The sequence below is a fragment of the Palaemon carinicauda genome, chromosome 5 (genome assembly GCF_036898095.1).
Source record: "Palaemon carinicauda isolate YSFRI2023 chromosome 5, ASM3689809v2, whole genome shotgun sequence".
Classification (NCBI taxonomy): Eukaryota; Metazoa; Arthropoda; class Malacostraca; order Decapoda; family Palaemonidae; genus Palaemon; species Palaemon carinicauda.
Window position 1 is genome coordinate 91292175 of NC_090729.1, and position 13629 is coordinate 91305803.

The following is a 13629-nucleotide window of genomic DNA, read 5'->3' on the forward strand; positions in this document are numbered from 1 at the left end:
ACAGGTATAAATAACTAGAAAGATAGTAAAGTTCCCAGACCAGATGATATTCCAGCAGAGTTCTTAAAATGTCTAGCTGGAGATGGCAAGGAAGATATGAAACAATTATGTCACATGATTTATTAGAGTGGAGACTGGCCAGAAGTTCACACAGAGATCTCCATGATTGCCTCCCCTAAGAAGCAAAAAACAATAGTGCTCAGAACATAGAACAACAAGCATAATTAGTCATGCATAAAAAATAATGGTTAGAATACTAGCAGAAAGGTTAAAAACAAAAGCTGAAGAATATATTGGAAAGGACCAATTTGGATTTAGATCAGGTTGTGGGACACGAGAGGTGATTTGCTGTTTAAGGATGATGCAAGGAAATGTTCTAGATGTTAATGAGAATATTTTTGTTTGTTTCATTGACTTTGAGAAAGTATTTAATAGGGTACAGTAGACATTACTACTGGAAATTCTAAGAAACATATCCATTGACTGGACAGAGAGGAAGGTTGATAAAGAATTTATATATACAGTGGAACCTCTACATACGATTGCTCCAACATCCTACGTAAAATTCGATCAAATTTTCGTCTCGACACCCGAAGTCATGCTCCAACATCTGACGTAGATCTTGTTTACGCCGGTAGACGGCAGCACGTCAGAGGGACACCATTAAGCATCGAGTCGGTCAGTTCTCTGTTCTCGTGTGCATCGTGTGGTTGTCCTCTGTGCGGTCCGTTATTAACAGTGCTTATTATCTTCCTTTTCTCACGTTTCATTTTTGATTTTACGTATAATCATGGGTCCTAAGAAGCTTAATTTTGGTACAGGTATTAGTAGTGGTGAGAAAAGGAAGGAGGCAATCCTTTCATTAGAATTGAAGCAAGAAATTATAGAAAAACATGTGCGGTGTGCGTGTGAGTGATCTGATTAAACAATATGGCCAGAATATTTCATGATCTCGACGATCATCAAGCAGAAGGAAGCAATTAAAGCAGTCAAACCATCGAAGGGGATCAAAGTGAAGCAAAGAAAACTGAGATTGAATTGAGTGAGTGTTGAAAATTAAAAATAAAAAAGAAAAAAAAATGTAAAAGAAATATAAAATATAAAAATAAAAAAAATAACTAAGCTAAGCTAAGTAGGTAGTAGGTTGGCCAGGGCACCAGCCACCCGTTGAGATACTACCGCTAGAGAGTTATGGGGTCTTTTGACTGGCCAGACAGTACTACATTGGATCCTCCTCTCTGGTTACGGTTCATTTTCCCTTTGCCTACATACACACTGAATAGTCTGGCATATTCTTTACATATTCTCCTCTATCCTCATACACCTGACAACACAGATTACCAAACAATTCTTCATCACCCAAGGGGTTACTGCACTGTAATTGTTCAGTGCCACTTTCCTCTTGGTAAGGGTAGAAGAGACTCTTTAGCTATGGTAAGCAGCTCTTCTAGGAGAAGGACACTCCAAAATCAAACCACTGTTCTCTAGTCTTGGGTAGTGCCATAGCCTCTGTACCATGGCCTTTCACTGTCTTGGGTTAGAGTTCTCTTGCTTGAGGGTACACTCGAGCACACTCTCCTATCTTATTTCTCTTCCTCTTGTTTTGTTAAAGTTTTTATAGTTTATATGGGAGATATTTATTGTTGTTACTCTTCTTAGAATATTTTATTTTCCTTTTTTTCCTTTCCGCACTGAGCTATTTTCCCTGTTGGAGCCCCTGGGCTTATAGCATACTGCTTTTCCAACTAGGGTTGTAGCTTAGTAAGTAATAATAATAATAATAATAATAGTGTAAGTTAGACTAAGTTACGATACGTTATCGCAGTCACCATCTCTACCTCCTCACCGACCGTCCATCTCCTCCTGCGTAGCAAAGTAGACCGTCCATCTCCTCCTGCGTAGCAAAGTCTACACCTGCGTATAGAGAGAGAGAGAGAGAGAAGAAAAATTAAATTCTAAGAATAGTGGGGGAAGAGAGAACCCTAATAACAGCAATAATAAAGAGAAGGTAGAAAAGTTGGATTGGACACATTTTAAGAGAGGTGTTACTGAAGGACATTATAGAAGGTAAATTTGAAGGACAAAGACCCAGAGGACGGAAAAGTTTGTCAATGTTAAATTACCTGAAAGGAGGGAGAAGGTACCAAGGGCTAAAGGGCATTGGCCACTAATAGAGAATTATGGAGGGCGACTAATTCATGAAAAGACAAACCCTAGTTCAATGATGTTTTTAGACAGAGCCATCTAGAGTAAGTAAATGAAGAACTGGAGGCCTATCATCTTTACAAAGGTAACATCAGATTTAACTTGCAATAACGATACTCAGCTTAGAGCTTTTGCTCAGAGAGTTTATGCTTCAACTGAAAAGAATACCGTTTAACCAAGAAAGAAACCCCTTCTTGTACACCCCAGGAATATGGGTTGTTGACAACTCTTAAATCTGAATTCTTTGGTGTAGATGCAACAGTTTCTCCTTTACTAAAACCAGATGGCTCAGTCACTCACTGTCTAAAGGAAAAGGCAACCCTTTAGGTTGATGTGTTTAACAGTAAACAGAATAATGTGAAACTTGATCTTCCTCATTCATGTTTTCCTGAGGCTTAACTAATTATTTAAGCCTTTTGATCTTGTGAAGTTAAATCTCCCTTGATGTATCTGGAGGTGTAGACCCAAATGGCAATATATATATATATATATATATATATATATATATATATATATATATATATATATATATATATATGTATATATATACATATATATACATATATATATATACATATATATATACATATATATATATATATATATATATGTATATATATATATATATATATATATATACATATATATATATACATATATATATATACATATATATATATATATATATATATATATGTATATATATATATATATATATATATATATATATACATATATATATACATATATATATATATATATATATATATATATATATATATATATATATATACATATATATATATATATATATATATATATATATATATATATATATATATATATACATATATATATATATATATATATTATATATATATATATATATATATATATATATATATATATATGTATATATATATACATATATATATATATATATATATATATATATATATATATATATATATATACTGTACATACATACATATATACATATATATATATGTATATATATACATATATATACACACATATATATATATACAGTATATATATATATATATATGTATATATGTATATATGTATATTTTTAACTTGTCGGTTATTTTGTGCAAGTTAGCAAGAGGAGGTTCCTTTAGCACTAGCTGGATAATTGGTAATGTTACTGCATTACAGTATGTAAATGAGTTTGTGGTGCTGATTACTGTCCTATTTTCATAATTCCCATAATATCTTCGCACGTCTTTTGGCAAAACATCTATATACATTTGCTTGAGGTAATCGTCTGTTCCCTAGTTTGAAATTTGGTTTCCGTAAATGCCTTAGTGCATGTGATGCCCTTCTTACAATCTCCAATGCTGTGCAAAAATCCCTTTATTGTGGTCAGGAAGTTCATGTGATTGGACTAGATTTTAGTGCTGTCTTTGACCGTGTTTATCATGAGACCCTTATTTTCAAAATCAAACAGTTTGAAGTGGTTGGATTTTTTCTCAGCATCATTATAGAAATTTTTAAAGAATAGATCGCAAAGAGTTGTTGATGGGCACCATAATGAGTATATGAATGTGATATCTGGTGTTCCTCATGGTAGTGTTCTTGGTCCATTACTTTTCATACTTGAAACACATGACATGTGGTTTTGCCTAGAAAACAAGCTTGTTGCATATGCAGATAATGCTATTCTTTTTGTATCAATTCCATTTCCTTTTTGTAGATTTTTGGTTGCTAAATCCCTTAATAGTAATCTAGCAAAAATTATTGCATGATGCAAATTGTGGGGCATGAAGTTGAATCCTAACAAAACTTGAAGTACGGTATGATTGTAAGTAGGTCAAGGACAGTGTCTCCTCAACATGAATGTTGTTTCTTCAACTCAGGGTAACTTAAAATTTTAGGTGTGATTCTTGATAGCAATTTTACTTTTGATAAACATATTGGGTCTTTGGACAAAATATTGGCTTATTGAGAAAGTCTTGTAAGATTTTCTGTTATCAATCTATTCTGGAGGAGTGTTCGACCTTGTTTTGAGTATTTCTTTCCTGTCTGGTCTTCATGAATTTTCATAATTCTGACCATCGTTTACATTCAGATCTCCCCGGACAGTTCTCTCCTGTTTGTAATACTAGGTATGCAGTTGATTCTGATATTCGTGCCTTCTCCATCGGTATAAACTTCAGAAGTTCAAACTTGCCGCAAATTTTATTATGTTGAACAGGCTGATGCAGGGGTCTTTTTATGGCTTATTTATGAAAGATTTTTGTAATGTTAAAGTTCTTAAAATATTTGACTTTATTTGTTCAGTACTTCTAATATCTCTCCATACATAACAATTTATACTTTGAATACTTTTTTATATATATTTAAACAGTATTTGATTTTGTCTGATGATCACTAGTTTTAGGAGTCAACATAATGTTCTGTGTATGTACTGAAGGAAGTCTTCAAAAATTTATAGATTTCGAGGTTATTGAGTTTCGTTTAAGCTCTTTTATATTTTTCTGTTATCAATTGATAGAGAGAGAGTATTAATATACTTCACTTTGATAAACTGCTATGTTAACTCATTACATAATCATTAATTTACCTTCAAGTTGGCATCCATCGGTTTTGTTTTTCTTCTGCTTAACGAATACATAAATATGTACGAGTTGGAAGTGAGGAACTAGTTATTGGAGGAAGATCATGACATGGTTGATAATGAAGATGGAACTGTAATTTTTTTTTTTTTTTTTTTTTTTTTTTTTTTTTTTTTTTTTTTTTTGTAAAACTGAAGTCAATGGCAGTGGTTCTTTAGATCAGGCGATGAATCTGTAGCATTTCATTTTTCTACTGCTAGGAACTGATCTAATTTTTGTTGGATTGTGAATATTCTCTCATCCTTGAAAATTGTCCTTTAAGGTAGGAACAAATCTTGAAATCATTAGTTAATTTAGCAAAACATTCTGCTGAAGGATCCTGGAACTCAAAGATTGACCGACACTTGGATAAATGGTAAAAACCATGCTGTATTTCTGTTGACGTGAAGTTTCTTGGTTCCAGATCAAGGAAACTTTTAGTGATTGATTGTGAGCATCAATCAACAGTTCAGAATCATCATCTAATTATCTGAAGTTCCTAAGTAGGGGATACGAAATTCCTTTGTCCTTTATTGGCTGTCAGAACCTTTAAAATCATGCATGAATATAGAGCGTACTTTCTTCTATACATCATGTATTGCTGTTTGACTCATTGGTTCAGGAAGCACTTATGTTTAACACTGCCTGATGAATATTGTATCCCTTCCAGAATTTACAAATATTCTTCCCATACCCAGCTAACGTATCAACTGCCTGGTATAAGGTACATCACAAATAGTGTTGCTCAAAAATTGCTATACTGCCTTGGTCCAGGAATTGTTGAATATTCGAGGTTGTGTTTGGTGGCAAGAAAACTTTCACATTTGTATCTTTGTCATTCAGATGTCTGGGGGGCCATCATCAAGGGTCAACATAACTGAAATGAGTTTTCTTCATCATGCAATACTTCTTGACTAATATGGCCATTGAACCTTTGAAAAATGTCCATGGTAACTCTTGCCTTTGTATAACACATCCAAATCACAGGAAGCGATGCCTTTTAAATATTTTTGACAGGCGGGAAGTTGTGTGTATGGTAGAGTAACAGTGGCTTAAGCTTGAAATTGCCAGTAACATTATTGTTAGCCTATCTTTGGTGTCCTTGTACTCGTATATTTTTTTCTTAGAAAATAAATGAACAATAGGCATTTGCTTCCAGAATAAGCCTCTCTCATCAGTATTTAAGGTGATTTCTGGCAGAATTTGTTATACATTCATCATCATCATCATCTCCCCTCCCACGCATACTGACGCAAAGGAGCTCTGTTAGATTTCGCCAGTCGTCTATTTTGAGCTTTTAAATCAATACTTCTCCATTCATCATCTACCTCATGTTTCATAGTACTCTGCCATGTAGGCCTGGAGTTTCTAACACTTCTAGTGCCTTGTGGAGCCCAACTGAAAGTTTGGTGAACAAATCTCCATATTGGACTACAAAGAGCATGCCCAAACCATCTCCATCTACCCCTCTCCATGATCTCGCCCACATATGGCACTCAAGTAATCTCTTATATGTAATTTCATTTATAATCCTCTTCTGTCATTTAACTCCCAATATTCTTTTGAGGGCTTTGTTCTCGGATCTACAAAATCTGTCGGATATTTCATTGTTATACCATGATCTTACTAGCCTGATTTTTATATGTAATTTCAGGCAATGTGATTTCCAAATTTTACTTAACCTAGCTATTATCTGATTTCCTTTTTTCAATCTTTCATTAAACGTAAATTCTAAAGATCCTGTATTAGAAATCATAGTTCCTAAATATATAAATGATTCCACCTTATTAATCCTTTCTTCTTTCATTGATATTTCCGTTTCATATTCCATTCTCTTCATCTCTGTGACTTCTCTTTATCTTGACCCCAACATCATCTGATATTTCATGCATTCTGGTAAGCAAGCTTTGCAAGTCCTGTAGTGTTCTGCTAGTAAGGAAAGCACCATGAGTATACGTTAGGTCAGCTAATTTCTTGTTGCCAATCTAGTCCAATCTTTCTCCACCATCTCCCAACTGTTCTATGCATTTCAAAATCCATGGGGAGGATAAACAACATGGGTAACAAATAAACAACATGATTTTTTTCTGGGATTCAGGAAATTCCTCGGCAGCAATATCATCATCAGTAGCAGCTTCTCACTGAATTTTAATACTGTTCAAACTAAATCACCTTTAGAGAGATTAATCATCCATGACTTGCAATAAATATACAGTAGGATCCTTTTCTTTCAGATATTTTTTATGCAAGTCCTCAAATAAAGACTTGGCATTCTCTTGAATTGGCATTTGACTCGGGAATTTGTTCATGTCTCACTTATTCCCTTTTTTCATATATTTACCAAGTCCAATTTATTTTACATTGTTATGATATCTCTTAATTTCACTAATTTTAACTTTGTTTGGGGTCATAGCTAGATTATGAAAAGATTTCTTAGGTACATAAAGATAAATTAAACTTGTAAATAAAACGCCAAAAAATCTGGTAAACAACTAAGGTAATGGCAGGTCTTCTTCCGGCCAAAACAATCGGAAAGCTTTTTGTGACATGACCCTGTGTATGTTATTTTTTAAATATAGTCCTTGTTTTCATTTGAAAGAGACATTTTACCTTATCAATTTATGTTTTTCAACAATCATGAAATAAGGATTAAGTACACCATACTGTTAACAACCATTGACAAAGAAATTGTTTAACTTTACAAAGTAGTGAAGCCAACAATAAAAGTGTTTTCAGACATAGCGCATGTTTTCCTTAATATGCACTGAGGTGATTAGATCTTTTTATGCCATATATACTACTAAAATTTCTTGAAACACATTCACTATTTTCATAGATAGAATTTTTTGTACAATATTTTACCATAATGGATTGACATTGAGACTGGTGTAAGTTCATGTAAAACAACACAATTCTAATTTTATTTTTGTATTTGTTATTAAAGTATGACTACGTAAAGTGGGAACTGGCATATGTTGTGCCAACATAAATCTTGAGGCATACTGGCATTTACACAATGGGTCAGCAGTCAGGTGGGAGGCCAGCATCCCAGGAAGATTTTAATATTCAAAAGAACTCCATAAATACCCTCCTTGCCACATAAAATAGGCATACAATACCCTCCACCTAAGGGTTAATCATCCTGAGAGTTTGTGTAAGGATTTGCAATGAAAATACAAAATTTTTTCTTGATCATGAACACCCCTTAACACTTAGTATAAAGAAATAACTGGAATTCATTCCTAAATATTGGAAAAAGCAACATTGATCTGCATGATACATTTGTAAAACCTTGAATTTTTAAGGCATTCATCGGTATTTTGGACCATAACGGTATCATTGCTCCATCACACACATACTTTGGTGAGTTTTTGTTAGTAATCTCTTTCTGATGTCAAACTCATCACTTCTATCATTTTATCATAGATCAGAACTAATATAATCATATCTTTTCCTACTAGCACTGTACTGTAAGTAATATTTTTTATTCTTTTAACAGATTGCACCCTTTCCACCAGCATCGCCTGGGGCTAAGACTCAGACTCTGCAAACACACATTGGTTATGGCAATGCAGAGTTGATCACGAGATACTTGGCCTCTAAAAGACCTTTTTCCCAGAGTTTTGATATGTACCTGAAGCAGGTGGGTAGTATACCATGGCAGTTTCCAAATTTCATGTATATTTTTGAGTATCTATTTGTTATTCATATAGTTCATATGGTTATTTTATATGAACTTTGGAAATACTGTACAGTCTTTACAGTAATATCATTACCTTTTTGTTTTTTTATTAAACAATGTATTGCAAGCAAATTGAAAAATTGTATTTATTCACAAGGAAAAAATAATGTATATTTTATAATCACAGTATAATATATCTTGAATTGATGAAAACATTTTGATTAATATAGGATTTTTTATTTTGAAAGAAATTTTTTAATTTCATAAATTTGTTTACAGATTCTGAGAGTGTTAACAGAGTCTGCTATTGCTGTTCGAACAAAAGCTATGAAATGCTTGACAATGGTGGTTGAAGCTGACCCAGGTGTCTTGTCTCGATCAGACATGCAGATGGGGGTACATCATTCATTTTTAGATCACTCCACATCTGTAAGAGAAGCAGCAGTCGATTTGGTCGGCAAGTTTGTGTTATGCCGACCAGAAGTGCTCAATACCTACTATGAAATGATTGCAGCAAGAATATTGGTAAGAGTTAAATTGAATAGGGGATACTGTACTTGATAGAGTGTTATAAAAAATATTTAGATTCTTGGGAATTGTTCCAAGGGGAAGGTGTTAAACTGAAATGTGTTTTTTTCTTTTGTTTTAGGATACTGGTGTTAGTGTAAGGAAACGTGTCATAAAGATATTAAAAGATATATGTTTAGAATGTCCAGACTTCACAAAAATTCCAGAAATTTGTGTAAAAATGATTCGTCGAGTAAATGATGAAGAAGGCATAAAGAAGCTAGTGCAAGAAGTCTTCCAGGTATGTTGATTTTATTCTGTGAACTTTTATTTTTATTAGTAACTACCAATAACTTTTTTTGTCTTTGTGAATACACATCTTTCCTGGTTTGAGAAAGAGTTGAAGTTTAGATGGAAAAATACAATATCTGACCACCAATTTATGCAAATTTATAAGGAAATAGTTTTAAGTAAGTGTGCCAAATTAACTACAGAATATGTGGTACAGGTAAACCATCAATAAGCGTGCATGTATATCAGATGGAGAAAAATCTCTCATGCAGGGGGGGGGGTGTTATGAATCAGCTGCCTTCTAGTGAGAAGGGGTTAATCAAACCCTACAGTGGTGACTAAACATTCTGCAAGATGGTAAGGTTTGAGAGAGAGGCTAAGGAGACTCCATTTAAGAAAAGGTGAGACACCTTGATATGTTAAAAGGAAATATGTCAAATGCAGCTGTTACCAGCCATCACATCATCAACAGATCTTAGGTTTGCTACATAAAGATAAGGCAGCTGTTACGGGCCATCACATCATCAACAGATCTTAGGTTTGCTACATAAAGATAAGGGAAATGGCAAAAATTAGTTTAAGCAAGACAACTGAAACGGCAATGATTAGGATGTAAGCTGCTGTGGGTGTATGGATTGCCGATTGTAGGAAGAAGCAAACAGTTTTCTCCTGTTTTTCACGATTTCATTCATGGCGATCCTCGAAATGTGCCGAATTTCAATGAAAGTAACTCATGAAATTTTTTTTTTTATTTACATAATAAAATAGTGTTTTTCTTCCTCAACTAATTGAAAACAATTAACATCTGATTAAAAACTAGATAAAAACACATTGTAAAAAATATCTCAAAGAAAGAGAGCATGATTGTAGATGATGATGATGGAAAATACTATTGGCTTGTGTCTGCCATGACCGCGTATGGCATCTGTTTTGCTTACAAGAGATTTTACATCAAAAGGTTTTGGCTGAAAGATGAGAGTCGTCCAATCAGGGCTTATTAATCTGTGTCCTTGGCACTGATTGGCACAGGGCACAGAAACTCCCCCATGTTGCGTTCCTCTATTTTTTGCAAATTCTACTTCTACTAGTGTTACATTTTATTGTTTTGTGATATTTTCGTCAAAATTTTTCATTATTAAATTCAATAAAACCCTATGATGACGACTACGATTGGGTGTGCAGTAAATATTGTCGTCGTCATTGACATCTACTGCAAAGCTAATTCATTGTAATTGTCCATGTCCAATAGCCTTAAAATATTTAGTAGTGCTGTATGTATATGGTAATGAATGTGTATAGCACAATGTACTCTAGTCCCATACCCTTGAGGTAGGCTAGGCTAACCTAACCTAGTGTACTGTATCCAGTAGTGCACTTACATGTAGAGCATAGCATAAATTGTGCATAACTAGAAGTGTGGGAAAGTATGGGGAGGTATTTTAAAGGCTTAGAATGCCAGTAAATAGCAAAAAAGTGTTTCCATAGCTTTTCATTAACTGAATTTTGCTTAGGTCCTGGAATGTAATCCTTACAAAAGTGGGGTAACTATATTTCTTTGGATACTAACACTGTCGTCGTCGTCGGCGCCCACTCGTGTCCGAGTATTGGGTTCTGTCGTTAGCCATCAGCCTCCTATCAGAAGAAGGGTGGGGGAAACGACAGAATGCCAGTAGCTGGGTATATTGTTTTGGGTGGTCGTGGCTTTGCAACGGCCACGCACACACACTTGGCCTACATCGTTTTCACCGCGGCTTAAGACATATGAGACAGGCGGTTTCTCCAATGTTGGTTGCATCGGGCTGCCGGGTTCTTGTTATGTCAAGGCCCGCCTTGTTGCCTGCCCGACAGGCATTGCCCTCTTCCGCCGGCGCTGGGAAGCTCCGCCGTTGGGGTCTTGTTTGGTTTGATTTTGGAGTTTTCCTTCTCCTATTATCTTTATAAGTAAGGGCCAAAGTGCACTCTCAACTGGCCTCCACATCTTCGACACTAACACTGTATATACTAAGGAAATGCATGATGGTGATGATGAAAACTTTGATGAACCATAACCAGGAACATCCATGGCTTCCCATAAAAAGAGGAAGAAAACCAAGGTCGCTGCCAGCAAGGGCTGGTTTGATGTAAAAAAAAAAAATGCTATGGCCTAAAGTGTCTTGTTCCATATAGAAGTTGCCGGAGTGAATGTAACTGCTGCAGAGGAATACGTCTACAACGAGTTTCAATGATTGATCAGGGAAGGCAGATATTGTCTGGAGCAAGTTTTCAACATGGATGAGACGGGGTTGTCTTGGAAGAGAATGCAAGCTCAAACATTTTTGTTCAATGAAGAAGCTTTGAAGCCCCTGTACATTTAAAGACCATGTTACCCTCATAATGCGCTTGTGAATGTTGCTGGCTTCCCGTTCAAGCCAGACCTTATTTACATGTCCAAGAACCCAAGGTTGTTGAAAAACAAAAACAGGAATTTACTGCCGGTGTATTGTATCCACAATGTCAAAGTGTGGATCGCTAAATTCCCGATTTGTTCAGATGTGGTGTACTTCCAATGAACTACATTTATAGAAGTGTTCTGGGATCTCCCAGTCTCGACTAGAAAAATCCGGATAGGCCTCCCCCTAACTCCCTACTCCTAAGGTGCCAGGTCTACTTGGGCCATGACCTGCCACAGAAACCCCATCTGACTAGATTTTTTAGAATGTCGCGTTCCTTGTATTGTGTTCCCTCATTGCCCAGTGTGTCAGCGTTGCCTTTCAGCATTGAAAGTGAGTGCGTTCAGCGTCGTCCAGATGCAAACAGGAAATCTTATGGCGGTTTTCTTTCGCACCTAGTTTGTTGATCTGCACTCGTCGCGCACTTTGTGTCGAAGTCATCTTTGTTCTTGTAAGAACACATGTTCGGTGTGTGCGGACTGGCCTGAGCTGCAGTTGAATTTTATGGCCATGAAGAAAGACCGGTCTCCAACGGGGAGAAGTACAGGCTCCAGTAACACATTCTGCTCTTCTGCCGGATTGAGTCTTATCCTACCCATTCCTTCTCTGCATCCGTCAGGGGATCCGAGTGAGATTTCTTCATCAAGGGTTGCTCCCTTAGCAGGTACTTCTGTGGTCTCTTCTGAGTTGTCAGACCAAGCCATCCTTCATGCAGTTTGCGTTCGGTTTGGCTTCGGCTGGACTATGTCGGTGGAAGATTTTTTTATTTTTTCTAAGATGGCGGGGTTCACGCGTTCCACCTCTCGTATGGCTGCAGTTCCTGAGCTCACTATGTGGCCACGCATCCCTCGTGGACTGGTAGCGCCTAGTAGGGCACTTGATGTCCCTGTAGAACTTGGTGCCTCAGGGCAGGATCGAGCTCCGACCAGTCCTGTGGGACATCTGCAGCAAATTGAAGCATCCGTCAGGAAACATCCTCTGTAAGTTTCCCCCATCCCAGTCACCCAGGGAGCCAGTCCACCGGTGGAACACCCTGAAGGGAGTCTCAATATGGGACCCTCCTCCAGACTTCCAGTTACTTACCAGCATCCCAAAGGAGGGATGGGGACTCACCTGCTTGAGGAGTCCCGGTCAGTGGACCCCCAAGGAGAAGGTTCCACACATCAACGAATTGGAGCTTCGGGCAGTCTAGAAGGCCCTTCAGTCCCTGGAAGATCTAGTTGCAGTGATGTTGGTAGCCCCAAAGTGAGACAACGCCACAGTGATAGCATACGTGAAGAAGCAGGATGGCCTCGAGTCTCACCCACTGCATTCTGACGGAAGAAATCTTGGGATCGGTTGCAGACGGCAGACATCTCTGACGTCAAGGTTCATTCCAGGGAAAAATAAAGCTTTTATATATACTGTACTAAACAAAAATAATGCTTTAATATACCATCATTAACACTACCATTAAAATTATCGAAAGGTTGGAGAGAGATAAAGATTGCCGAGAACGTAACCACAATTCTGTTTACATTTTGTCAGCTGGACTCGCACAGTTAACAGTTGATTTCATTGTTGATGTGGAATTTTATTCTTAAATAGGCTTTTTATTATGAAATTATGTTAATAAGATGTAATGTTAATATTGTTTTGTAACTTTTATTATAAATCACTGTTTTTAGGGCTACCAATAGACTTAAAAAGACAGTATATTTGATACGTTTTGTAGTCCGTGACTAGCAGACTTTGAACAGCTTCGCAGATACAGAAAATTTATTTTTGGAAAATAGCGATCGCCTAAAAGGGTTCGATTCCCGGCCGGACACAAGCTCTTGTCTTTGTGTGATTTCGCCTGGGGGCTCTGATCCCGAGGTCGTTACGAGAATCCAGACATTAATGTATCAAAAATATA

At 36.2% G+C, this 13629-nt stretch overlaps 1 protein-coding gene across 3 annotated transcripts in view; it reads left to right on the plus strand.

Annotated features, from left to right (window-relative positions):
• Positions 1-13629, plus strand: part of Nipped-B (Nipped-B cohesin loading factor) — a 625968-nt gene that overhangs the window by 398867 nt on the left and 213472 nt on the right. For all 3 annotated transcript variants that reach the window (XM_068373859.1, XM_068373861.1, XM_068373860.1), the window contains exons 17-19: positions 8323-8466; positions 8785-9030; positions 9155-9313. In XM_068373859.1, the coding sequence (XP_068229960.1) occupies positions 8323-8466; positions 8785-9030; positions 9155-9313 (549 nt within the window). The remainder of the gene's footprint in view (positions 1-8322; positions 8467-8784; positions 9031-9154; positions 9314-13629) is intronic.